The following is a 25578-nucleotide window of genomic DNA, read 5'->3' as shown; positions in this document are numbered from 1 at the left end:
CGCAACACTTGACCATAGCAAGACTTACCGGTTATGAACTGACATTGTTTCAACCACACATAGAGATCCGACGGTGTAATACATTGAATCCTGCTACACTATTACCTGTAATTGGAACAGACCCACTAGCTCATGATTGTGTTGAAATCATTGAAATAAAGACGAAACCTAGACAAGACTTGACAGACGTTCCATTGTTAGATCCAGACCTGACGTTGTATGTAGACGGATCATGCATGAGAGCAAGTACAGGAGATTTAGTGGCCGCGTATGCAGTCACAACAGACACTGAAGTTATTGAGACACATTGTATAGATATTCTGTCAGCCCAAGCAGCAGAACTTATTGCTCTAACGCAAGCCTGTATTCAAGCCACAAATAAGAAAGTTAATGTATACACTGACTCACGTTATGCATTCGGAGTTGTACACGACTTCGGCGTGCTGTGGCGAGAGAGAGGTTATCTAACGTCCCATGGTGCCCACATTCAGCACGGACCCCTCATTCATGCCTTGTTAGACGCAATACATCTACCCACTGCTATATCGATTATGAAATGTAAAGCACACACGAAGGTTACTGATACCATTTCTCAAGGCAATGATTTAGCTGACAGAACAGCTAAACAGACTGCTCAGAATCGCACATTAGACATGACAAAGCCAATAGTTCAGACACCAACACAGTGTATGACAATTAAGGATCCCACACTTGACGTAATTGACATACAGACACATGCCACAGCAGAAGAAATAAAGAAATGGACTGAACTAGGAGGGATCCAGACAGATCAAGGATGGATGACGAAGGAGAAATCTGTATGGTTTCTCCCCGATTCCATGGTTCAAGCCATTATAGCTACAGTTCACAGTCCAGCACATTTAGGAGAGAAGGCTATGCTAGACAGCATTCAGCACATTTGGTTCAACAAACATTTACGAGCAGCAGCTAAACAAAAAGTTCGTACCTGTATGATATGTTGTCAGTTTAATCCAGGAAAGAGTGTTCCCGTAGAGCAGGGTGGATTTCAGCCTCCTGACCATCCTTTTGAAGTCCTCCAGATGGATTATATTCAGATGGAACGTTGTCGAGGATTCAAATATGTCCTCGTAGTTGTCTGCGCTCTCTCCCGTTGGACAGAGGCGTCTCCCGTATCAGATTACACTGCCTCGACTACTGCCAAGCAGCTAGTTCGAGAATTCTTCCCACGATACGGTTTACCACGTGTTGTATATTCAGATAACGGTCAGCCTTTCTCATCCGAATTAATGAAACATGTCTCACTCCTGTTGGGATATCAGTGGAAATTCCACTGTGTCCGACACCCCGAAGCAGCAGGTCTCGTAGAAAGACATAACCAGACACTGAAAATCAGACTGTCCAAAATATGTAGAGAGAAAGGTGTCGACTGGATAGTAGCATTACCAGTTGCACTCTTTTACATGAGAATGGTAGCACACTCTAGAACAGGGCTATCCCCGTATGAGGTGATCTTTGGTAGACCGCCGAATATGTGGGGGACGCCTATACCACGTAAAATAACTGATGTTGACTGTAATATGCTGACAGATTACCTGGCTTCCTTGATGTCTGCACTACAATCTTCTCGTTCACAGGTAGCTGCAGCCTTTCCCGACAACACTGAGGCGAAATCCCATGACGTTGTTCCGGGTAATCTTGTCTTTGTGAGAAATTTCGACAGGAAGAGTCAATTGGAGCCCAGGTGGAAAGCACCCAAGTTGGTCCTGTTGACCACAAGAACAGCCGTGAAGATCGAGGGACGAAAAGGGTGGATTCATTCCAGTCACGTAAAAAAATTTCATGGACTACCTTCAGATATAGACACTGTGCCCTGCACTCCCTCACAGACTGATTCAAACCTTCCTTTTGTTGAACTGAATGACTCTCAGTGCTATAAACAGAAACTCAGGTCCAGATCTAAACTGTCGGACGATTTGATTGTTTAAGTCCTCTCCAAGGTGAAGCGGTTGAATCTGTCCCGACATGTATCCCTTAGGTCTGAATCATGTAGAGTCCAGAATCATAATGAAACGACATGCTTATTGTAAATTACTGCGTAACCACTGTATTGTGACATTATTAATTTTGTTTTTATTGAGTATTTTAGTAATTATTACGAGTATGATTTTGCATATGTATCATCCTGTTTCTAAACGTGTTTTCAATATAACTGATGAACATTCTTTTAGTGACCTACCGCCACATGAATTATCCTATAGACTTGCGCTGCGCAATAACACATTCATTAGTATGTTACATCATTCCCATCAGACTAGTAATGCGACCAATTGTTGGGTGTGTGGCCGACTCCCTCCCTATCAGAATAACAAAGGAGTTCTGCCTTTCTTTCCACATCCGTTCACACACAATGGCTCCTGTGGAGCATGGTTTAGTTTATTAAATTCCATAGACCCAGACACAGCAGTTTATCAACAACATTGGATATGGGGAAATCTGAATCTAGTTTTATTCAAAGTCTGTCACCCTAATAAGGAGGGTCACCTCAGTAGAACAGGAACTGATCTAGAAAATGAAGTGTATAAATTAGGTAATTTTACACCTAATCTTATGATTTTGAATGTCAAATCCGAAGTTGAACTAATTCTGCCCACTATGTCAGTATTTCCAGTTAAGGGTGAATTATGTGTTAGAAAAGTTGGTTCCAAACACATGGGCCATAGCCAATGCGTTACTACAGTAGAATATAGTGATCAAGGTAAATCTTCATTTAGAGCTTCTCGCCATTCCTACTTCATATGTGGTCAGACTGCATATATGCGTCTGCCTCTAGATTGGGATGGTACCTGTTACATAGCATTCCTTTTGCCACCTGTTTTCCTAGCTCCCCCTGATTATTATCGAAATGTTCATTTAGTACACAATAGAGAGCAAAGAGATCTCCCAGTTGTCGATTATACTGAGACATCATGGGACAAGTATGTAGATTTCAATAAAGGTATCTTTCCCTATATAGGTACTATATCAAATAGTAAGCTGATACGCAGACTCACCAAGACTCTTGAAGCTGTAGTAAACGAGACTATAGCCGCCCTAGGCAATCTGACAGAGGAACAATCAGTGATGAGAATTGTTGTTCTCCAGAATCGTCTTGTCCTTGACGTCATCCTGGCCGATAGGGGCGGAGCTTGCAGGGTCATCGGATCCAGCTGCTGCATATTCATACCAGAAAATTCGCCATCTGTATATAAAGCTATAACACGCCTTCATAAGATTGTAAGCCAGATACACGAGAATCCAGGCACTTGGACGTGGTCCGGGTGGTTTTGGAGTGTGATATCAGCCTGGGGATGGAGAGTTCTATCCTTCCTAAGTATTGGCCTTCTTATGCTCTTCAGTTGTTGTCTATGCCTGCAATGTGGACCAACGATTTGTGGTCTGTGTGCCACATCGTGTATTCCACATCAAAGTTTTCGCTCAAGATCCCGGAAGAAGAAAGAAGAAGAAATGATGCTCCATGAGCAAATCAATGGAATGATGAAGATTGATGTCTCGTGAAGGGCAAGAAGGGGACAAGGAGGGAATGTGGAAATGTGGATTTTCCTGATCAGTTATGTCCCCTATCTTGGACCCCAACGGTTCTATATGCATGTTACAAGTACATGTATGTTCCCTCCAGTTCCAGTTTCTAAGACGCAAACATATGTGTGTCTACCGTCAACATGTTCTCTGTCAGATCCGCCATCTATGGGCTGGATATTCGATTCCTAGGTATGAAAGGCCACCGACTTTACATGGCTAAGTTACTCCATTTTTACAGTTCAGGCGAGTAGGCCCGATTCTGTCCTCAAAGCCTTTCCCTGCTCCCAGCCTCTGACAGCTTCAGCTTGAGCTCGCATCTGTATCCATGAACTTTGTCCTACTCCCTGTGCAGCTAACGGTGCCTGCCTCGGCCAGTTTTCGCCTGTCTGCCAAGAAGCTGTATTTCACCTTCGAATTATCTATTTTCCCCCTCAGCCGATGCATTCCTGCCTAGTGATTTAGGTAAACATTTCCTTTAGCTCACAAGCAAAGGACTCAGCCTTTCCGTCCTCCTGCAAGTGATTCATAGCCCTGTTGCCATGGAAAGTTTTCTGCCCCTCGCATCTCATATAGACACTTAGACGCTTGTACACGCACACAGTCAGTATAGAATAGATTCTGTCCGAGAGTCTCTTCCTTGTGGATAACATAGTTCTTTAAACATAGGATGTTAGATATGATTTGGGATTAGGATGACTTGACCCCAGACTTCTCGTCTCCACATGTAGAGCTAAATGTCAAGTCCCCTTCACCCCCTAGTTACACGTCAATTACACGTCATGCTGCCGCGCGCGCATCTATGCCAAGTATTATCTTATAGATCCACCTATGTCTGATAATTCTAACCAATCATGTTTCTTTTATTCCTTATTACGCCTAGTTTCGATTATGTCACTGTCACGTCATTTTTCTTATCAAATGTTACGCCTTCTACATTCGTTTCATTGTAATGTACTTATTATAAAAATACATGTCTGTTAATAAATTATTGTACTTCACTTCCTGAACCTTCGTGGTGACGGAACCTGAGGGCCGCGACTCGAGTCGGCCATTTTGAATGGAATAAAGCCCATTAGAAACCTCTTATACCACGGATTCTGCCTCTTGTTATTTTGAGCTATTTACTTTAATTTAAGATTCCGCATGAAATTCAGTCCGGTAATATTTATTTTATTTACCACACTACATTAATGATTTCTGGTTAATAATTAAAGGAAACAAAGGTGATGTTACTAAATATATATGATTTTGTTTAAAATCCTATTTCAAGGCCAAGGCACTTAAAATACTAGTTACAGTTTAGTTTAGAGTGGTGCTGTAGCAGACGGTAACAGGGTGTGTGCTTGGGGGTCTTAGGAGACTCCATAAGCAGCTACGGGCCATATTCCCAAGGAGCTATCGCTGAGTTAACAACACTTTATCGCAGCCAAAACTGCGATAAATATATCACCTTATTCACAAGCTGGTGTTAACAGCCCATAACACCAGTTTACCCGCGATAGCAGCCACAAAAAACATCGCCACAGATGACTCCCGCAACTATCGCTAATGAAATGCAGAGTAGGCGTTCCCGAGCAAAAAGCCGTGACAACACCACTCCACAACATTCTCAATGACTAGCCAGATCGGCAATAACATCCCAAAACAGGTGATAAGGCGCGTTAGTTGCAGGAAATTAACAATTGCTCTGACCTGGTGTAAAGTCGGACCGCAGCCTGCACCACAAAAGGGAGCCCAACCCAGAGCCACACCTGAAGAACAACAGATGCCATGGAGCCACTGAACATGCGGCCCAGACACCCAAGAGGGCCACAACACCTACCGCCACCACCCCCAGGACCACCCTCCCCCCCTGACCAACACTGATACAGCGCAGACAAAGACAGCGACCCTCCGAAAATGCACCAACCTCACAGACCCAACACCAGAGAATGTCATTGCCCACTACATGCTCAAAGGGACAACCCTCCTCCACATCCTGAACACCATTGCCCACAAGCCGACGGTACCAACACAGCGGACAACCAACATCTCACCTCAGACAAAGCTGATGGCCGTGCTACACATGTTAGCCTGTGATACCGTCCAACCAACATCCGCCTGAGATGGAGGAGTCACACAGCCAGGCCAATCCAAGTCCCTCACAACGGTCATGGATGACACCATCAGCTTGGTACCCCACTATCTATACTTCCCACACACTGCGCAGGAACAGCCGGAGACCAAGCAAGGCGTGTTCACCACAGCTGGTTTCCCGCACGTGTCAGGGGCAATTGACTGCACACATGTCCTACTAGTGGCCCTGGCAACACTGCACACAATAAGCGCAACAGAAAGCGCACGTATCCCACCAATGTCCAGGCAATAGTGGACCACCAGGGAATCTCCGTCAATGCCGCCGCAAACCACCCAGGCAGTGTGCATGATACCTGCACCTCCCGACAGTCCATCATCAACCTGCACCACCAGGATGGCACCTACAGAAATGCACTGCTTGTTGGCCAATCCCAAATGCACACACCACACACCTCAACTCCACAGTCATGCAACACACAACACAGGAAATGCACATGTAACAAGCTCACATACAACATGCACACCCACCAGACACGACAGCACAACTCACTGTGGGAACTGGGCCAACCATGCACATTAGCCATCAACAGCATGGCACCTCGGAAACACAATAGCAGAATGTCGGAAGGGGTGGGGACCAGGCAAGTGACTGATGAATGAGACTGTACACAATGCCAAGTGTGACGTGGATGTGTGCCAAGTGTGACGTGGATGTGCTGGCCAGACTGCAGTATGCAGATCACACACATATCCATGCCAACACACACCGCTGGTGTTTGGAGTGTAATGGACAGTGGACGCAACCATGTCACCCCAGCCAGTGGGGAAGTTTGCGGCAATGTCGATTTTTACGTCCCCCCGTAAGTGTGAGCGGAGTGGGCTGGCCCGGCATACACCAGGCCAGCATAGGTGTGTGAATAAAAGGCACGTAACTCTGGGCATGGTCCTTTTACGGAATGCTCAACGAGGCCGATGCCGTGAGCGGTGTCACCAGTGATCCTGTGCGCCTGCTGCACCCCGGGACGCTGGTCCCCGAACCAGTCCAGCCCACCCAGGCTTCAATTCCCACCTGCCGACACCGGCGTGTGTCGAAGAGGGCCCACCACGTGCTGGTGCAATCTCCAAGCCAGAGGCTGCGACCTTGGCAGCCACCTCAGACCATCACGGCCTCCGCAACACAGGCTCTCAGTACTCCTTTCTCGTTGACGTACTCCACCGGCATGCACAGCGGACAAGTAGGTCACACATTTGGAACTGAGTCTTGATTACACCATGGCAGAGCACATTAATTATGGCTGAGTGTATATTACTATACACCCTTCGATGCGGTGCCACCAGGTCTTAGTCGTACATCACAAATGCAAGATTATGTGGGCCCACGCAGACTACTGCTCTTGGCCTACGCTGCGCTCAAGTAGGACACAGAATTGGAACTGGACATCGATTATTCAAAGGCAGAGTACATATCATTGCATGCAAGGGAGGCGTAAGAGGATGACGCTTTGCATTTGCGAGGAAAAAGGATCATCGTTACGGAGGTGATCGAACACTACCGACAACTGCCCTGGTGTCACTAACTCTGTCCATCGCGAGCCAATGACACGTGGCTGTGGGGCACTGCTGACCGCTGCCTCTGGCCTACAGTGTGGTCCAGTAGGTCACAGAGTCTTGAATTGGCAATGCTGGAGTTCATATTAGTGTACGGGCATCATCACAGACTGCATCCCCTCTCAGCCCCGGTGCCACAAAGTCTGTTCTCCAAGATTCTTGGACACTCCCTGGTCGTACATTGGTGGCGTCTGAGTCTATGGGTTAGGGGCAGTTTTCATCCTCATGCAGCTGATACTGAATTGGTGGTGGCAACGAGGCTGTCGCTTTCCACTCCTCCATTTGCTGCTTCCGGATAGCTTCTGCCCTCTGCATCATGCCCTGGAGGACACATTCCACTGTCCCCGCAACCCACTGCCACATTCACCTCCGACATCGATGAGGAACTGCTCAGTCTGCGTTGCCCTTCCTCAGTGGACCGCAAGTCACTCTCCCGTGGTGGTGATCACACATCAAATTGAGTCCTGACCGGCCTGGACGTCACATCACTGCAGGAGGCACACGCCACCATCGCCAGGGCCAACTCCAACCACCGTCTTCCAGAGTCGAAACAGTGGTACTGGCAGACTCACAGAGTCACTCAGACCTGTCGTGGATGCCATCATCTGCCTAATCCCCTGCTGAGAACTCCAGGTGCCACTGACTCAGTGCATCGCAACCCATGGAAAGTTACTGATTGAGTTTTTTGCTGTGGAGAGGTTGCGCAGCAATGTGACCTCAGGCAGTGTGGGAGACCTGGTACGTTGAGAGGAAGTTGATGCAGGTCTAACACACCCCACTGCATCCGCAATAACCCAAAGGGACACCATCCTAGACATTTTCTTCACATGAGCGCGCTCATCTCTAGTGCCCCAACATCAGTGTACTGCAACTCACGGACACTTCTGTTTGTATGTTGGGTGACCTCTGTGCTTGCTCCGGCTCCCTCCATGTTGCTCAGCAGTTGACTCTGTCATGCAGGTGTTTTCTGTTTCCATTGCACTGGTGTCCACTGTTCAAGTTGTTGCCAGCACCAAGCACTCCATGCGGGCTGGCTTGTACTCACCCCACACACATCCAGCACAGGCGTCACTGTACATGTGGCCCTGCCAATAACGGGGCCAGGCACACATGCCCGTAGCCAGTTCAACATGATATATGCTTGTGTCCTTGTGGTCTTGTTGTATGCATGAGGGCCCAGGGCCCTACAACATTACATTGTGCTGTGTACAGCGGACGCAGACATGTCACCGCAGGCAGCAGGTCAGAGCATGGACATGTAGCTTTGTCGTCACCCACTCAATTTGTCAGGGGAGTGGACTGGGCCGTTGTACGCAGAGCCCACGTGGGCGTGTGACTGATATGTGCGTGCCCCTGGGTATGGTTCTGTACTGGGAATGTGCATCTGCATGTGTCTCTGTTGTAGTGTGGGTCTCCTTTCTGGGGTGTAGGTGGTCCCTGATGGGACTTTGATACCCCGTAAGTGATGTAATTGGGCTTCCAGGAGCTCTGAGCACACCCGCACCTGTTCAGCCACCTCCTTTTGGCATTCTGACACCTGGCATTGGAATGCAATGTGTGCCTCTGTGATGTGTTGCGTGCCAGCCATGGTGGCAGGTGCTTCCAATTGGTTCGTCTGTGCAGGGGCTGGGGTCTCCTCTATGTAGCTTGGCTGCCCTGCTCCTGGGGGTGGGTTGCCAGAGATGTCCAAGAGCTGTTACAGGGCGTCGGTGTCAAAGGTGTGGTGGTCGTCTCCGGGATCACTGATGGGTTGTCTGGTCTGACCTGCTGAAGGTGTTTTTTGTTTTGTTTTTTGAAGGGGAGATGCATGTTGACATTGTGTTGACATGTATGTTGACCCATTGTTCTTGTTGACATGCAAACTGTGTGACAATGTACATTGTGACTGTTTGGGCGGTGCTGGCAATTTGAGGGGGGACAGTGGGCATTTGGACTACGTGATGGATGTGAGGTTGTACACGTACATATGCATCTCACAATTCCCTGATCTGTCCAATTTGATTGGTCTGTTTCTGCGCATGAGCGGACCCAGTTGTGCCCCCTGTTCTGCAGTATCGGTGTTGCACTTGGTGCCACATTGTCATGGGATGTGCTGTGATTGCTATGTGTGTGTGCTGCAGTGTGCCACGGGGGATGAGGGACAAAAAGCTGGGTCATTGTGGGTGTGCAGTGTGCTATACTTACTTGTGCATGCGTGTCATTGTGCCCATCTCCCCCCTTCCCCCAGTGCCTCGTCGTTACTCACCCTGTTGTTGTTGTGTCTGGTCCTCTCGAGCTGTGTCCGTACTCCCACCTCCTTGCACCATCTCCACACTGATGACTGGCCTCCATTTCCCCCGGCTCATCCTGTGATGCAGGACTGCCACCTCCTATCGCCGTTGCTGCCTTCCTGTTGGTGGCGTCTTTGTGCCTGGTTTAGAGTTTCACGTCATGCCAGTGCCTCTCGGCCTCCTTGACACTCCGGCTGCATTCAAGGTAGTCTGATTGTGGGTCAGTTGATGGTAGTGTTCTGTCATCTCCGTGATGCTGGTCTTGTTTTCCTGCGGACTGCACCCCGCCTTCCTCTCCCTCTTCTCCCTGGCCTTCCCCGGCCCCGTTGTACCTTGCTGGTGGTCTGTGGGGCTTGTGGGGTTCACATTGGCCTCTGCGCTCGGTCAGGTTGCATCCATGTTGCTGCGCACTTTGGATTGTTTCTGGTGTGTTTTTCCTGTTCTGCTTTTATAGTGGATTTTCCCGCCAGACGTGTGGGATTTCCAGGCCTGCCTCTGGTTTTCCCTGCTTTTTGTATCGCGCTTGGCCTGATTGCAGCTTTTTTTGCCTTCGCGTTTCGCATTTTTGCGGCGTGGCGTTGATTTTAACACCGCCATTTGACACTTTATCTGGTGACTATCGCATGGTACTGCCGTGTTGTGAATACTTGGTTAACACAGCTTAAGTTTCCCGCAATAGACTGCGCTGTAGAAGGTTGCGTTAAGTAACGTTTGCGATGGTTATCACACTTTCTTGAGAATATGCCCCTTCATGTATTGAAATGCATACTAATTTTTCCTGCCTGTATGGTCTACAATTTATGTGAAGGACATGCAGACCTACAATGCATATAGTGTAACGGAACAGTAGTAAACAATCAAGGTGCATCGAACGCTCCCAGAATGATTCACTTGATCCCCTACCTCAGGCGGACGCATGGCGCCAATTGACTTTGGCAGCAGCAGAAGGTGCTTGGAAAGACAAAACTTTAAACAGGCCCCCACTGTCGGGGTGTTTGCCTCGGGAGTCAATCACTCTGCGTGATTACAGTGAGAGGCGCATCTTGCCAGATGATATGAAAAGGCTAAGCGCAGCCCTCGGATCCTGGTGGGGCACGGATTGTCTATTTAACAATAACAGTTTTGACCAGCAAGACACAGGTTCACTCAGTTTTTGAGACATATGTGCCCAGTGACCGGGCGCAGAAGATAGTTCTGCAGGCAGCGGGCTCTTGACAGTATCAGACACTTGAGGCCAATGTGGGGTGTCAGCTGTTAATCCAGTCAGCTGAGTTCAGCTCCAGCGCCGCGGCAAGAGCCCAAAGAGGCACTGTCAGCAGCATGTCATTCATGTTGTGGCGTGGCGTGTGTATCTAAATTTAAAACCTGCCTTAAGATCCTTCATTTGATGCTACAGATGTGGAGATGCACAGTCTTTTCTCTTTTTTAAGCACAACATTTCGAGTTATATTTGGCGCTGCACCCACACGCGGTCTGGTTCCCGGCGCACATAGCCTTGGCTGCAGTGCACAGAGACCTTAAACTGCCGCACATAGAGGAAAAAAATGAGAGGGAACATTGGTCACAAGTGCAGTTATCTGGCAGGCACTGGGGCCATGATTTCAATGGTGCTGCCGGTGCAGTGGCACTGGGGTCAAAAGTTGTCAGAACTCCTGTAAACACCAAATATTGCTATATTTAACTACTAAATAAGCAGTCACAAATACAGTTACCTTGCAAGCACAACAGCTATGATTTCATTGGTGCAGCAGGTGCAGTGACACCGGGGCCCAAAGCTCTAGGAACCCCTTTAAACACCAAATATTGCAATATTTTACAAAAAAACAGGCAGTCACAAGTGTAGTTACCTCACAGGCAATAGGGTCATGATTTGAATGATACAGCAGGTGCAGTGGCACCGGGCCAAAAGTTGCCAGAACTCTTTCAAACACATAATATTGCTATTAAATCAATTAATTCTATTATTTCCCTCTTTCATTTCATTTTTCAAAATGTTGCTGTTAGTTATCCACACTATACCACTAGTAACAGCGCAATAGATTGCCTTTTTGTATATACACAAGTCATAACACTTTAGCAGACATTCTGTAACTCAGCAACCTTACATCAAAAAACAGCTTCCTATTAATCATATAGGTGAAACCTAATGCATTTACCAATGATTGATTTTGAAACGGAGACTGGACAGTATACACCTCACCCCATTAGTGAATTGATAGAGCTGCCAAGAGGTGTAAACATGTGCGGTGTCTGATACAAGACCACAAACTCAAACATAATTACCTTTTTTGCAAGCTGCTTGTCCTTGGTACATGTTGTGGTGGTAGTTCATGCTGAGGTGGTTCTTCATACTGTGGTGGTTGTTTATGCTGTGGAGGTTGTTCATGCAGTGGTGGTTGCTCATGCTGTGGTGGTAGTTCATGCTGTGGAGGTTGTTCATGCTGTGGTAGTTGTTCATACTGTGGTGGTTGTTTATGCTGTGGAGGTTGTTCATGCAGTGGTAGTTGCTCATGCTGTGGTTGTTGTTCATGCTGTGGTAGTTGTTCATGCTGTGGTAGTTGTTTATTCTGTGGTGGTTGTTTATTATGTGGTGGCTGTTTATACTGTGTTGGTTGTTCAAGCTCTGGTGGTAGTTCATGCCGTGGTGGTTGTTCATGCTGTGGTAATTGTTCATACTGTGATGGTTGTTCATGTTCAAGTGTTTTCTGAGGCCTTTCTTTCGGAGTTTGCACAATAACTCCAGTTGCTGCAGTATCCGTCTGGGAGCCTACTGGACTCAGGAAAGGAGACGGTCCCATTGCGGTGGGCTGGTATCTAAAGCAAGAAGAATCACTCTCAGTTACAAGGTCTACACAATTCCACCGTAATCTACATATTTATAACCGCCACCAAGTAATGACCATGCAATAGTTTCATCCACTCCTGGTGTTCAGCTTCCTGTCTATATATATAAAATTACGAAAAACAGTTATGTTTACTCTATTTTAGATATTTTATACATTCATTTTATATAGCAATGATTTTTTCCAGTATTTAATGAAAGTCCCCTAAATGTTGATTTATATTGATATATTGGTAAATGAAATATTGTTCAAAAGAAAGCCATTGATAAGGGATTGCGGGACAAGAACAGGTGGAAAGAACCTGGTAACAGTAAATGAAATGGATCACATTAGTGGAAGAGAATACCACCAGGAAGACAGACACACCTGTGGTGTGCCGGAAACGCCTAACACGGATCATGATAACACAGACCTAGTTCACAAAATGTTAAATGTGACTAGTTGTTACTCCTCTCAGAGGGGTGAGTTATGTTCATGAGTTCACTTACACATGAAAAAAGCACAAGCAAACTCTTGACTGTCTTTTAAACAAGAGTTTTCTTCATAGCACAAGCAAGCTGCTTATGCACAACAATACTTTTCTTCATAGCACAAGCGAGCTCTTGATTGCTGTGTAAACGATACTTTTCTTCATAGCTCAAGCGAGCTCTTGATTGTTGTATAAACAATCCTTTTCTTCATAGAACAAGCAAGCTCTTGATTGTTGTATAAACAATCCTTTTCTTCATAGAACAAGCAAGCTCTTGATATTTGTGTAAGCAATATTTTTTTTCATAGCACAAGCAAGCTCTTGATTGTTGTGTAAACAATACTTTTCTTCATAGCACAAGCGAGCACTTGATTGTAGTGTAAACAATACTTTTCTTCATAGCACAAGCAAGCTCTTGATTGTTGTATAAACAATCCTTTTCTTCATAGCTCAAGCGAGCTCTTGATTGTTGTGTAAGCAATACTTTTCTTCATAGCACAAGCGAGCTCTTGATTGCTGTGTAAACGATACTTTTCTTCATAGCTCAAGCGAGCTCTTGATTGTTGTGTAAACGATACTTTTCTTCATAGCTCAAGCGAGCTCTTGATTGTTGTGTAAGCAATACTTTTCTTCATAGCACAAGCGAGCTCTTGATTGCTGTGTAAACGATACTTTTCTTCATAGCTCAAGCGAGCTCCTGATTGTTGTGTAAGCAATACTTTTCTTCATAGCACAAGCAAGCTCTTGATTGTTGTATAAACAATCCTTTTCTTCATAGAACAAGCGAGCTCTTGATTGTTGTATAAACAATCCTTTTCTTCATAGAACAAGCAAGCTCTTGATTGTTGTGTAAGCAATACTTTTTTTCATAGCACAAGCAAGCTCTTGATTGTTGTGTAAACAATACTTTTCTTCATAGCACAAGCGAGCTCTTGATTGTAGTGTAAACAATACTTTTCTTCATAGCACAAGCAAGCTCTTGATTGTTGTGTAAACAATACTTTTCTTTCATAGCACAAGCGAGCTCTTGATAGTTGTGTAAGCAATACTTTTCTTCATACACAAGTCAGCTCTCGATTGTTGTGTAAACAATACTTTTCTTCATAGAACAAGCAAGCTCTTGATTGTTGTGTAAACAATACTTTTCTTCATAGCACAAGTGAGCTCTTGATTGTTGTGTAAGCAATACTTTTCGACATAGCACAAGTGAGCTCTTGATTGTTGTGTAAGCAATACTTTTCTTCATAGCACGAGCGAGCTCTTGATTGTTGAGTAAAAATACTTTTCTTCATAGCACAAGCGAGCTCTTGATAGTTGTGTAAACAACACTTTTCTTTCATAGCACAAGCGAGCTCTTGATAGTTGTGTAAACAATACTTTTCTTTCATAGCACAAGCGAGCTCTTGATAGTTGTGTAAGCAATACTTTTTTTTCATAGAACAAGTGAGCTCTTGATTGTGTAAACAATCCTTTTCTTCATAGCACAAGAAAGCTCTTGATTGTTGAGTAAACAATTATTTCCTTCATAGCACAAGCATGCTCTTGATTGATGTGTAAACAATACTTCTCTTCAGAGCACAAGCGAGCTCTTGATTGATGTGTAAACAATACTTTTCTTCACACACTCAGTGTTAGCAATGCAGTCAATGCATGATGTGACACACTCAGCGGTAGCAGCGTAGTCCATGCATGATGTGACACACTAAGTGGTAGCAGCGTAGTCCATGCATGATGTGACATACTCAGAGGTAGCAGCAGCAATGTAGTTCTTTTATGATGTGACACACTCAGCGGTTGCAGCAGCAATGCAGTCCTTGCATGATGTGACACAGTAAGCAGTAGCAACGCAGTCCATGCATGATGTGACACACTCAGTGGGAACAGCAGCGAAGCAATTCATGCATGATGTGACACACCGAGCGGCAGCAGCAGAAATGCAGTCCATGCATGATGTGGCACACTCGGCAGCAACAGCAGCAATGCAGTCGATGCATGATGTGACACACTCAGTGGCAGCAGTGGAAATGCAGTCCATGCATGATGTGACACACTCAGCGATAGCAATGCAGTCAATGCATGATGTGACACTCAGCTGTAGAAAAGCAGTCCATGCGTGATGTGACACACTCAGCGGCAGCAGCAGCATTGCATTCCATGCATGATGTGACTCACTCAGCGGTAGAAGCAGCAATGCAGTCTGTGCATGATGTGACATACCCAGCGGTAGCAGCAGCAATGCAGTCTTTGCATGATGTGACACACTCAGCTGTAGAAACTCAGTCCATGCATGATGTGACATACTCAGAGGTAGCAGCATCAATGCAGTACTTTTATGATGTGACAGACTCAGAGGTGGCAGCATCCATGCAGTCCATGTGTGATGTGACATACTCAGCGGTAACAGCAGAACTGCAGTCCTTGCATGATGTGACAAACTCAGCAGCAGCAACGCAGTCCATGCATGATGTGACACACTCAGCGGTAGCAGCAGCAATGCAGTCCATGCATAATGTGAAGTACTCAGCAGCAGCAGTGCAGTCCATGTATGATGTAACACACTCAGCAGCAGCCATGCAGTCCATGCATGATGTGACACACTCAGCAGCATCAGCAATGCAGTCCATGAATAATGTGACACACTCAGTGGTATCAATGCAGTCTATGCGTGATGTGACACACTCAGCTGTAGCAAGGCAGTGCATGCATGATGTGACACACTCAGTGGCAGCAGCAGCAATGCAGTCCATGCATGATGTGACATGCTCAGAGATAGCAGAAGCAATGCGGTCCATGCATGATGTGACACACTCAGCAGCAGCAGCAATGCAGTCCATGCATGATGTGACACACTCAGTGGTAGCAGCAGCCATGCAGTCCATGCATGATGTGACACACTCAGTGGTAGCAGCAGCCATGCAGTCCATGCATGATGTGACACACTCAGAGCTAGCAGCAGCAATGCAGTCCATGCATGATGTGACACACTCAGTGGTAGCAGCAGCCATGCAGTCCATGTATGATGTGACTTGCTCAGCTGTAGCATCAGTAATGGAGTCCATGCATGATGTGGCACACTCAGTGGCAGCCATGCAGTCCGTTTATGATGTGAAACTCTCAGCAGTAGCAATGCAGTCCATGCATGATGTGACACACTCAGCAGCAGCGCTGCAGTCCATGCATGATGTGACACACTCAGTGGTGGCAGCAGCAATGCAGTCCTTTTATGATGTGACATACTCAGTGGTAGCAGAAGAAATGAAGTCCTTGCATGATGTGACACACTCAGCGGCAGCAGCAGCCATGCAGTCCATTAATGATGTGACACACTCAGCAGCAGCCATACAGTCCATGCATGATGTGACAAACTCAGAGGTAGCAATGCAGTCCATGCATGATGTGACACACTGAGCAGCAGCAGCAATGCAGTCCATGCATGATGTGACACGCTCAGCGGTAGCAGCAGCAATGCAGTCCATGCATGATGTGACACGCTCAGCGGTAGCAGCAGCAATGCAGTCCATGCATGATGTGACACGCTCAGCGGTAGCAGCAGCAATGCAGTCCATGCATGATGTGACACGCTCAGCGGTAGCAGCAGCAATGCAGTCCATGCATGATGTGACACGCTCAGCGGTAGCAGCAGCCATGCAGTCCATGCCTGATGTGACACACTCAGCGGCAGCAGCAGCAATGCAGTCCATGCATGATGTGACACGCTCAGCGGTAGCAGCAGCAATGCAGTCCATGCATGATGTGACACGCTCAGTGGTAGCAGAAGAAATGAAGTCCTTGCATGATGTGACACAGTCAGCGGCAGCAGCAGCCATGCAGTCCATTAATGATGTGACACACTCAGCAGCAGCCATACAGTCCATGCATGATGTGACAAACTCAGTGGTAGCAGCAGCAATGCAGTCCATGCATGATGTGACACACTGAGCAGCAGCAGCAATGCAGTCCATGCATGATGTGACACACTCAGTGGCAGCAGCAGCCATGCAGTCCATGCATAATGTGACTCACTGAGCAGCAGCAGCAATGCAGTCCATGCATGATGTGACACACTGAGCAGCAGCAGCAGCAATGCAGTCTATGCATGATGTGACACGCTCAGCGGTAGCAGCAGCAATGCAGTCCATGCATGATGTGACACGCTCAGCGGTAGCAGCAGCAATGCAGTCCATGCATGATGTGACACGCTCAGCGGTAGCAGCAGCAATGCAGTCCATGCATGATGTGACAGACTCAAAGCTAGCAGCAGCCATGCAGTCCTTGTATGATGTGACACACTCAGCGGTAGCAGCAGCCATGCTGTCCATGCATGATGTGACACACTCAGTGGCAGCCATTCAGTCCATTTATGATGTGACATATTCAGAAGCAGCAGCAATGCAGTCCATGCATGATGTGACACGCTCAGTGGTAGCAGAAGAAATGAAGTCCTTGCATGATGTGACACACTCAGCGGCAGCAGCAGCCATGCAGTCCATTAATGATGTGACACACTCAGCAGCAGCCATACAGTCCATGCATGATGTGACACACTCAGTGGCAGCAGCAGCCATGCAGTCCATGCATAATGTGACTCACTGAGCAGCAGCAGCAATGCAGTCCATGCATGATGTGACACACTGAGCAGCAGCAGCAGCAATGCAGTCTATGCATGATGTGACACGCTCAGCGGTAGCAGCAGCAATGCAGTCCATGCATGATGTGACACGCTCAGCGGTAGCAGCAGCAATGCAGTCCATGCATGATGTGACACGCTCAGCGGTAGCAGCAGCAATGCAGTCCATGCATGATGTGACAGACTCAAAGCTAGCAGCAGCCATGCAGTCCTTGTATGATGTGACACACTCAGCGGTAGCAGCAGCCATGCTGTCCATGCATGATGTGACACACTCAGTGGCAGCCATTCAGTCCATTTATGATGTGACATATTCAGAAGCATCAGCAATGCAGTCCGTGCATGATGTGACACGCTCAGCAGCAGAAATGCAGTCCATGCCTCATGAGACACACTCAGCGGCATCAGCAATGCAGTCCATGCATAATGTGACGCTCTCAGCGGTAGCAATGCAGTCCATGCCTGATGTGACTCACTCAGGCAGCAGCAGCCATGCAGTCCATGCCTGATGTGACACACTCAGCAGCAGCAATGCAGTGCATGCATAATGTGGCACTCTCAGCGGTATCAATGCAGTCCATGCATGTTTTGACACACAGCGGTAGCAATGCAGTCCATGCATGATGTGACTCACTCAGGCAGCAGCAGCCATGCAGTCCATGCCTGATGTGACACACTCAGCAGCAGCAATGCAGTGCATGCGTGATGTGCATGCATGATATGACACACTCATTTCATTTTCATTTGTACTGTGAATTAAAATATTACAATATATAAACAATAGTTCCTATTATACAATCCGGTTGTAAAAAAAGTAAGAAAAGTAATTTTACCTACGATCGAACGTAATACTCTTTCATATAAAAAAATATGTTGGACTTAAAGTTCATGGTACTATTTACATATTATATTCATCCTACATTACGTTCTATTTGTTTTTGGTAGTCTCAATTGCATTAAAACTTTGCAAAAGCTGAGGTTAATACTATATCATCAGTATGAAGACATCTTATCAAGGCGTGTTTGCAAGTCCTTATTCCTTGAACATTAAAATGTCTCCTAAGGATAGATATTCTTTCACATTTCAGTTTCAGACATACACAAAGGAGGTACCTAATGTTCTCTACTCCGTGTTTACATGCGCGGCAGGCCGTCGGTTCCTCTGTTCTCAGCCATGGCATTAGGTGACATGAACCCGGAAATACTCCAAAACAGGCTTCTATAAATATTTGTTTAGCTTCACGGACCAAGGGATTTCAAGATACAGTTGAATTTTCACCTTGGTATAACCATTCATTAGAGGCCATTCATGTTTTCTTTTTGCAAAAATATCTTTGCCCAGAAGAAGTGATAAATGTTGTGTTGTATTATTGATGGCTTTTTTAAAATGAATTTATGGTTATTGTCATTTCCCAGATCGAGTTCGCCGAGTATTCATCTAATGAAGCATGAAGATATTTCCACGCCTGGGCTTTCCAGTTTGTGTTTATTTCCTGCCACAGTAGTTTAGACATTTGATTTACAGTATCCGTTTTGATCCTTTTCCACAGTTTAATAAATAGGCCTTTTCACGCGAGTAGCTGATTAATGAACCCAAACTCCATTTGTATCTGTGCAGGCGATGCATTATGTGGCAATAAAAAGAGGGCTTTAAAGATGTTTGTAACAGCAGCATTATTCAATCAATCAATCAGGGGATTATAAAGTGTGCTACTCAACCGTGAGGGTCTCAAGGTGCTGGGGGTCAGTCGAAGAGCCAGGTCTTGAGGTCCTTCCTGAATGTGTGCTGGGGCAGGGAGCGTCTGATGTTCAGGGGGAGCTTGTTCCAGGTCTTGGCTGCAACGTGGGAGAAGGCTCTCCCGCCTGTTCTGTTTCTGCGGATGCGGGTGGTCTCTGCCAGGGCGAGGTCGGCAGAGTGGAGGTTCCTCTTGGGTACGTGGAAGGACACTCTCTCGTTGAGGTCTTTGGGTCCGATGTGATTGAGGGATTTTTAGACGTGGGTGAGGAGTTTGAAGGTGACCCTTTTTCTGACAGGGAGAATGCGCAGGCAGTTGAAGCTGGTGGATGCGACGGCGTTGATCTGACAGTTCATGGAGAGGGAGGAGTCGAGGATGATGCCGAGGTTTCGTGCGTGGTATGTAGGAGTAGGTGGATTTCAAGGGCAAAGGGCCACCAGGTGTGGGGTCCGAGGATGAGGACCTCGGTCTTCTCCGTGTTGAACTTCAGACAGCAGTCTTTATTAATTGTAACTGAATCTTTTGCACACAATGCTTCGCTTCCATATGTTAAGGATTGGCAAACGTTTTGCTGATATTACTTTTAGAAACGGTCGAAAGCTCAGCCCTCCTCTGGATTTCTGTAAGGTTCTAAAAGCCAATAACAATATATTTGCTTTCTGTTGCATATCGATCTTATGTAGCTGAAATGTTCCTTGGTCATCAAATAATATTCCCAAGTGTCTACATGTTCTTACTTGCTCTAGTTGCGAATTGTCCAGAATCCATTTATACTCATGTTTTGTCCTTGAATTTTTGTTAACCTCTGTGATTTTTGTCTTTGGTTTGTTGATAACCGTTCCGCTTTCTTTAGAGTATCTTGATGTCCTGTTTATCAGGCGCTGCAGCCCGACCTTTGTTTGGGTCAGTAAGATAACATCATCTGCATATAGCAGGTTTGATATCAGAGTATTAGCTAATTTGGGGGGACAGGCGTTCACCTTGTCCAATGCTTGCGTTAGATATGCTAAAAATAAATTAAAAAGTAGTGGGGCCAGTACACACCCTTGCTTCAAGTCTGACGCGGTTGGAATTTTGATCCATCTCCCATCCGGACTCTGACCCAAGTGTCAGAGTAGAGAAGTTGAATTGATGTTAAGAGGGAGCGCGGTATACCTTGTTCAATCAGTTTTTGCCACAAGAGATTTCAATGAACACAGTCAAAAGCCGACTGAAAATCCATAAAGCACAAATACAGTGGTTGTTTCTTTGTGATATATTTATACATTAACACGGATAGCACAGGATGTTTTTTGTATTGCATAAGCCTTGTATAAATCCTGTTTGATTTGGGGGGAATATCTGTTTATCCTTTACCCATTCTGTTAAATTTAATAATAATACACCTGCAAATAGTTTAGCATCCGTATCCTGAAGCGTGATAGGTCGATAATTTTCCGGCTGGGTCCAATCTCCTATTTTATATATTGGAGCGATCAATGAGCCTTTCCAGGTTTCTGGTATTGTGGATGACCTAACAATTTCCTTAAATACTTTCGTCAAGTATCCTGACCATAGACTGGGATCATCCTTAAAGAGTGCAAACGGTACACCGTTGAGGCCGGGCGAGCTATTTTTTTGTTTTTGAATTAATTTACATAATAGTTTCTTTGTTATGGTAATTTCTTCATGCAAATCATTCCTTGATGTATTAGTCATATTCACACTAACATTCAGCTGGTTTGTTTCCGCACCAGAATTTAGATGTGTTGACAGGAATCTGATCCAATCTTTCTCACTTAAAGAAGATGTTACAGCTGTTTTATTAGGTCGTGCTAAACCATTTATCAATTTCCAGAATTCCCTAGAGTTCGATTGATTGCTGCAAAAAGAGCGCGTTGGTCCAGAGGTCATGTTTTTCTCCATTCCTTTCATCCCACAATACCTTCTGCTGGTTGCAGTTAACACTTTTTTAGATAGAGCACTAATCCAAATCTTTTGGGTGCTTTTTTATCTGTCTCCTTAAATGGTTACGTGTTCTTTTCATAATCCTTGTTGTTAACGATAAAGAAATGTTATTCCTTCTTCCTAGTTGTATCTTTTGTTTTTTCTTATGGTAAGGTTTTAGCTCATAGGTTTTGACTCGTATTTGAATGAAATCCACCCATTATTCCATTGCAGATAAAGTTTTATCTTCAAAACACGCTCTTACCAAGTTATGGGCACATTTATTAGTATCTTCTTCAGTGTATTCTTTCCAGATTATTTTCCTGTAATTTTCTGTACCCGTCTGACCAGGTCAGGTTTCATATGCGGTATGCTTATTAACATATACATTTGTAAAGAGTATCTGCTGACTATGGTCACTCTCAGACACTTTACCAATGGAAAAAGAAGTCACATTGCTAAAGATATTCAAAGATACAATCGTGTAATCGATTCTTGATTTGTGATTTTGTGATTGAAATGTCCATGCTGGTGGTACGTCTTGGGGTAACCTCCCATTTAAAATTCTTAATCCCGTCGCTTCAATATCTTTAACGAAGCTCATACCTATTGGCTTTGGATGGAATTGACTACAATAGGTAGTGTTTGTGGTGGGATTGCCCAAAAATAATCCTGTTCTTGGATTATTTCATATCTAAAATAGGGCACACGCAAATCCCCTGAGATAATATATTCTGTGAATGGATCCTCCTTCATTTGATTTGTTAGTAAGGTAATAAGGGTAGTGCACATATTAGTTCTCGTGCTTGCTGTAGGATGCATGTATACATTTATTATTAACAAGATTTTTAATTGATTATTTTCCTTATACCGTAACTTTACTATTAGTATATTTGGATTATTCAAAAAACTTGTCCATGGTCCACTCTCAATTCTATGGCAATAAATGTGGCTAGTCCCCCACGGGGGCGTCCGCATTCATTCTGTTTAATTGTTGGCTCAAAATATCCTTTGTATCCCTCCAGCATTACGGGGTTAATAGACCAAGTTTCCTGTAAGAGAAAAGCCTGATAGTAGTTAGTCATTGAGTTTAAGTGAGCATTGTTTATTTTTTTTTACGTAGTCCATTAATATTTCATGAACATAATTTTAATGTTTCACTATCTTTGTTTATTTTGCCTGTTGACTTTCTTGTTTTATTCTGTCATTGCGTATTTGTGCCATGAAGAGCCAAACTAATCCATTTTTCATTTAATCTCGTTGGCTTTTCTATTTTAATTGGATTAATTGTCAAATCGAGTGATTTATCTGTTTTTCCAATAGGATTTTTTAATACTGAAAAAACTGGATGACTTGTTTTATTTTGTTGGTGGTGATTCGGGGATATAGATATATAGCAAATGGTTTTGGATACACTGTTGGCTGTGGCCTACTCATTTTTATTCCCCAACTGAGAAAGACTTCCTTTGCGTTTATTAGTAGTTCAGTTACCAGCGTGGAATCCAAAGTTCTCAGTGTCATTTCTTGGCTGCGGTCTGGGTTTGAAAAGAATTCGACAGATTCAATGTTTTCACTCGAAACTTTTTCTAATGATTGAAGAGATTTAAAGAGGTGGAGGATAGTTCCTCTACTTAGTATATCATGTCTGCCTCTAGAGCAATATTCAGGTGTAAAGATTAGTTGTGGTTTATCAGAAATGTATGTTTTTTTGCTTCCCAAGCATATGGTGGGTACACGATCATAATTTACAGGCGGCTGAAACTCCTTGATATGTCCCATTATGTCTTCTTGGGTCATATTTGCTTGTCTTTGGCGGTATTGGGGACTTTTTTGCACACTGATTTGTGTTTTGTTGTGTCTGGATTTATCTTTGTATTGTGAAGGTTAATTGTCCTCCCGTACCCTCAATCCTTGGTACTTTAGCTTTTCCAATTATAGGTAGGGTATTTGCTATTTCCATATTTTCCCATACACTTTGGTTTAAATGTTGTTGGGCCTGTATTATTCTTTGGATTGTTGGTGAAATATGTCTTTCTTCCTCATTATTCCATCCCTCCTTGACCTTTAGATTTGAGATAGAGATCTTTAGTTTTTCCTTTTTTCCACCTGTACCTGTATTGTTCTTTGTATTGTTTGTAGGGAATATCTTTCTACTTTCTCATTCCACACCGCCTTAACTTTTACATTAGTAGGATTGATTTTTAATTTCTCAGATTTTTCCATTAGTGCTGCTTTTTTGTCTGTTAAAGTCTTCTCCGTTAATCCATGATTTCCAGACGACCCCCTGTCTATCCCGGCTATCTCCAACTCATTAGAATTTCCTCCACTAGTGATTGTTTAACTGTGTATACCATTTTGCATTTCTTTGTCATTTCTTTTCTTCCTTAGGATAGTTTCCCCTATTACCTTTGTTGACTAAGGCAAAATACTTCATACTGTTTCCATTGGTTAAAGAGGTCTGATCCCCATGTAGTTCTTTATCTTGTTTTTCCATAATATCTTCATTTTGTTTTATGTGAGCATCCCCCAATACATTAGGCTGACTTTCTTGACTGAAATTGCTAAACTACGCTTAAACCTTATTCCTTGCTTTACGCAGTTATTTTCTTATGTTTCTTTGACAAACAGAACATTGGAGATACCGCTTCCTTGACCTCGCCATCACTGGTGGTTTCTTCCATAATAAGACTCACTACATTTTTTACATCGTTAGTTATTCTTCCATCTTGTTGTTGCTTCTGCTCTACTGTCGTTATTTTGTTATGCGTGGCAGCCATTACTGAACTACATTTGTTCTTATTTATTGCTTTGCATGATTTTTTCTTGATTTTCTTTGTCAAAATGAACGTTGGAGATTCAACTTCATTAACCTCCTGCTCTTTTGTGGTTTCTTCTATACATACGTCAAGCAATTTTTTTGCATCATTAGACATCCCCCTTTCTTGTCGTTGGTTATGGCCTGCTAACTTTAAATTATCCGTGTTAGCCGTTTCCCTGGTAGCAGTTCGTTGGTCAGCATCGCCTTGCTATTTTGCCTCATTATTTGCCGGTGTAGGTAATTTTTCTATTTTCCACTTGTTCCTTGTGTCTTCCATTTTGCAGACCTAATTATACATCTTCAAGTATTGTGGTCACCACATCTAGTATTGTGATTAACTTGCTTATTATTGGGGCACATGTACAATCAATGTATGTGGCAGAAGCCTACGATTTTGCTCTTTTTATCAAGCTATTCAGCTCGGCCAATTTATGATCTATGCCAGCTACCGCATTTGCCATTACGTCGTTGAGTATATCAATTTGAATCTCCATTTTATTTGATTGAAATGACAGAGCTTCTAGTGTCAGTGTCAGTGTGAATGTACAGTCCCATATTCACCCTAGATCCTGAATGCTTGTAGATGTAAAATTCTGGTTTTGTTGGCAATCGTAATCAAATTGGGTTAGATTATCTGTATCACCTTGAGGGTTTGCTTGGTTTTCCTCTTCTTTTTTGTATTGCAGTAGGATTTTTTGTTGCTGAAAGTAATCCTGTTGCTCTGAGTACTTGCTCCTAATTCTCCTTTATTTCCTCTATAGCCATCAGGTTTGTCCATATTTTGATAATACAGTATACTATTCTCCATATCTGGTCTTTTTTCTGGAACAATACCCCCAGCTATACTCCCAGTGGCATTGCTGCTAGCTGAGCTGGGTGGTGTTACAGCTCCTATTGATTCTTGAGTCACCTGTTTAGCCAAAGACAATGGTAAATTAAACTCAGTCCCAATGTCACTGTTGTTCTTCTTAATTACCAATTTTACCTCCAGGGGTGGTGGGACCCTGGCAGTGCACAGTTGCTACGATTTTTCTAGTGCATCCGTATTGGTCTTTTCCCCTTGCATTGTACGTACTATGCGAAGCATTTCAAGATCTGTGACATGTCCCTCTGTTAATTCTGAATTTTCTTTCCTGCTACATAGTACGGCGGACTTCGGAGGGAATCGAAACAAGCAACATCTATTGTTCCTAGTCCTTACGATTGCCAGGAGGGACATAGCCCAGTTGTGTAAGGGAACCTCGCAACCGACAGGAGGGAAGTGGCGTAAAGAGCTGGGTAACTGTGTGGGTGCAGAGGAGGCGGTGTTTCAGGCCCGGGGCTGCCCCCTAAAGCATGGAAAGACATGGTCCCGGTGGGCCACTTCCCGTGGCATTGATCGCCCTCCTCTGCCCTTGCAATCCTCATAGGAATTGCCTCACGTGTGGTTTGTGGCCCTTTCGTACCATATACGGTTTCCTCTTCTTGGTCACAAGTGTCCCTTGAAATGTGCCTGCCTTGGTTGGGGAGGCGGGGAAGTCTGCGTATTGTTCTTAGTTTGTTTTCTTATGTTTTGTATACGACCAGTTCCCACGGTTGGATAATTTGTGTTCGAGTGGATTATGCCGAGGCTGCTGCTGGACTGGTACTGTAAACATCTCAATA

At 44.7% G+C, this 25578-nt stretch overlaps 1 protein-coding gene across 1 annotated transcript in view; it reads right to left on the bottom strand.

The window, feature by feature from the left end:
- The window catches only part of LOC146863548 (uncharacterized), a 550315-nt gene that overhangs the window by 197603 nt on the left and 327134 nt on the right, over positions 1–25578 (bottom strand). The window contains exon 8 of the mRNA XM_085643185.1: positions 11799–12329. Within this exon, the coding sequence (XP_085499311.1) occupies positions 11799–12329 (531 nt within the window). The remainder of the gene's footprint in view (positions 1–11798; positions 12330–25578) is intronic.

This window comes from Triturus cristatus, chromosome 2_2, assembly GCF_964204655.1.
Source record: "Triturus cristatus chromosome 2_2, aTriCri1.1, whole genome shotgun sequence".
In the NCBI taxonomy this organism is placed as follows: Eukaryota; Metazoa; Chordata; class Amphibia; order Caudata; family Salamandridae; genus Triturus; species Triturus cristatus.
This window is presented reverse-complemented; position numbering and strand designations above follow the sequence as displayed.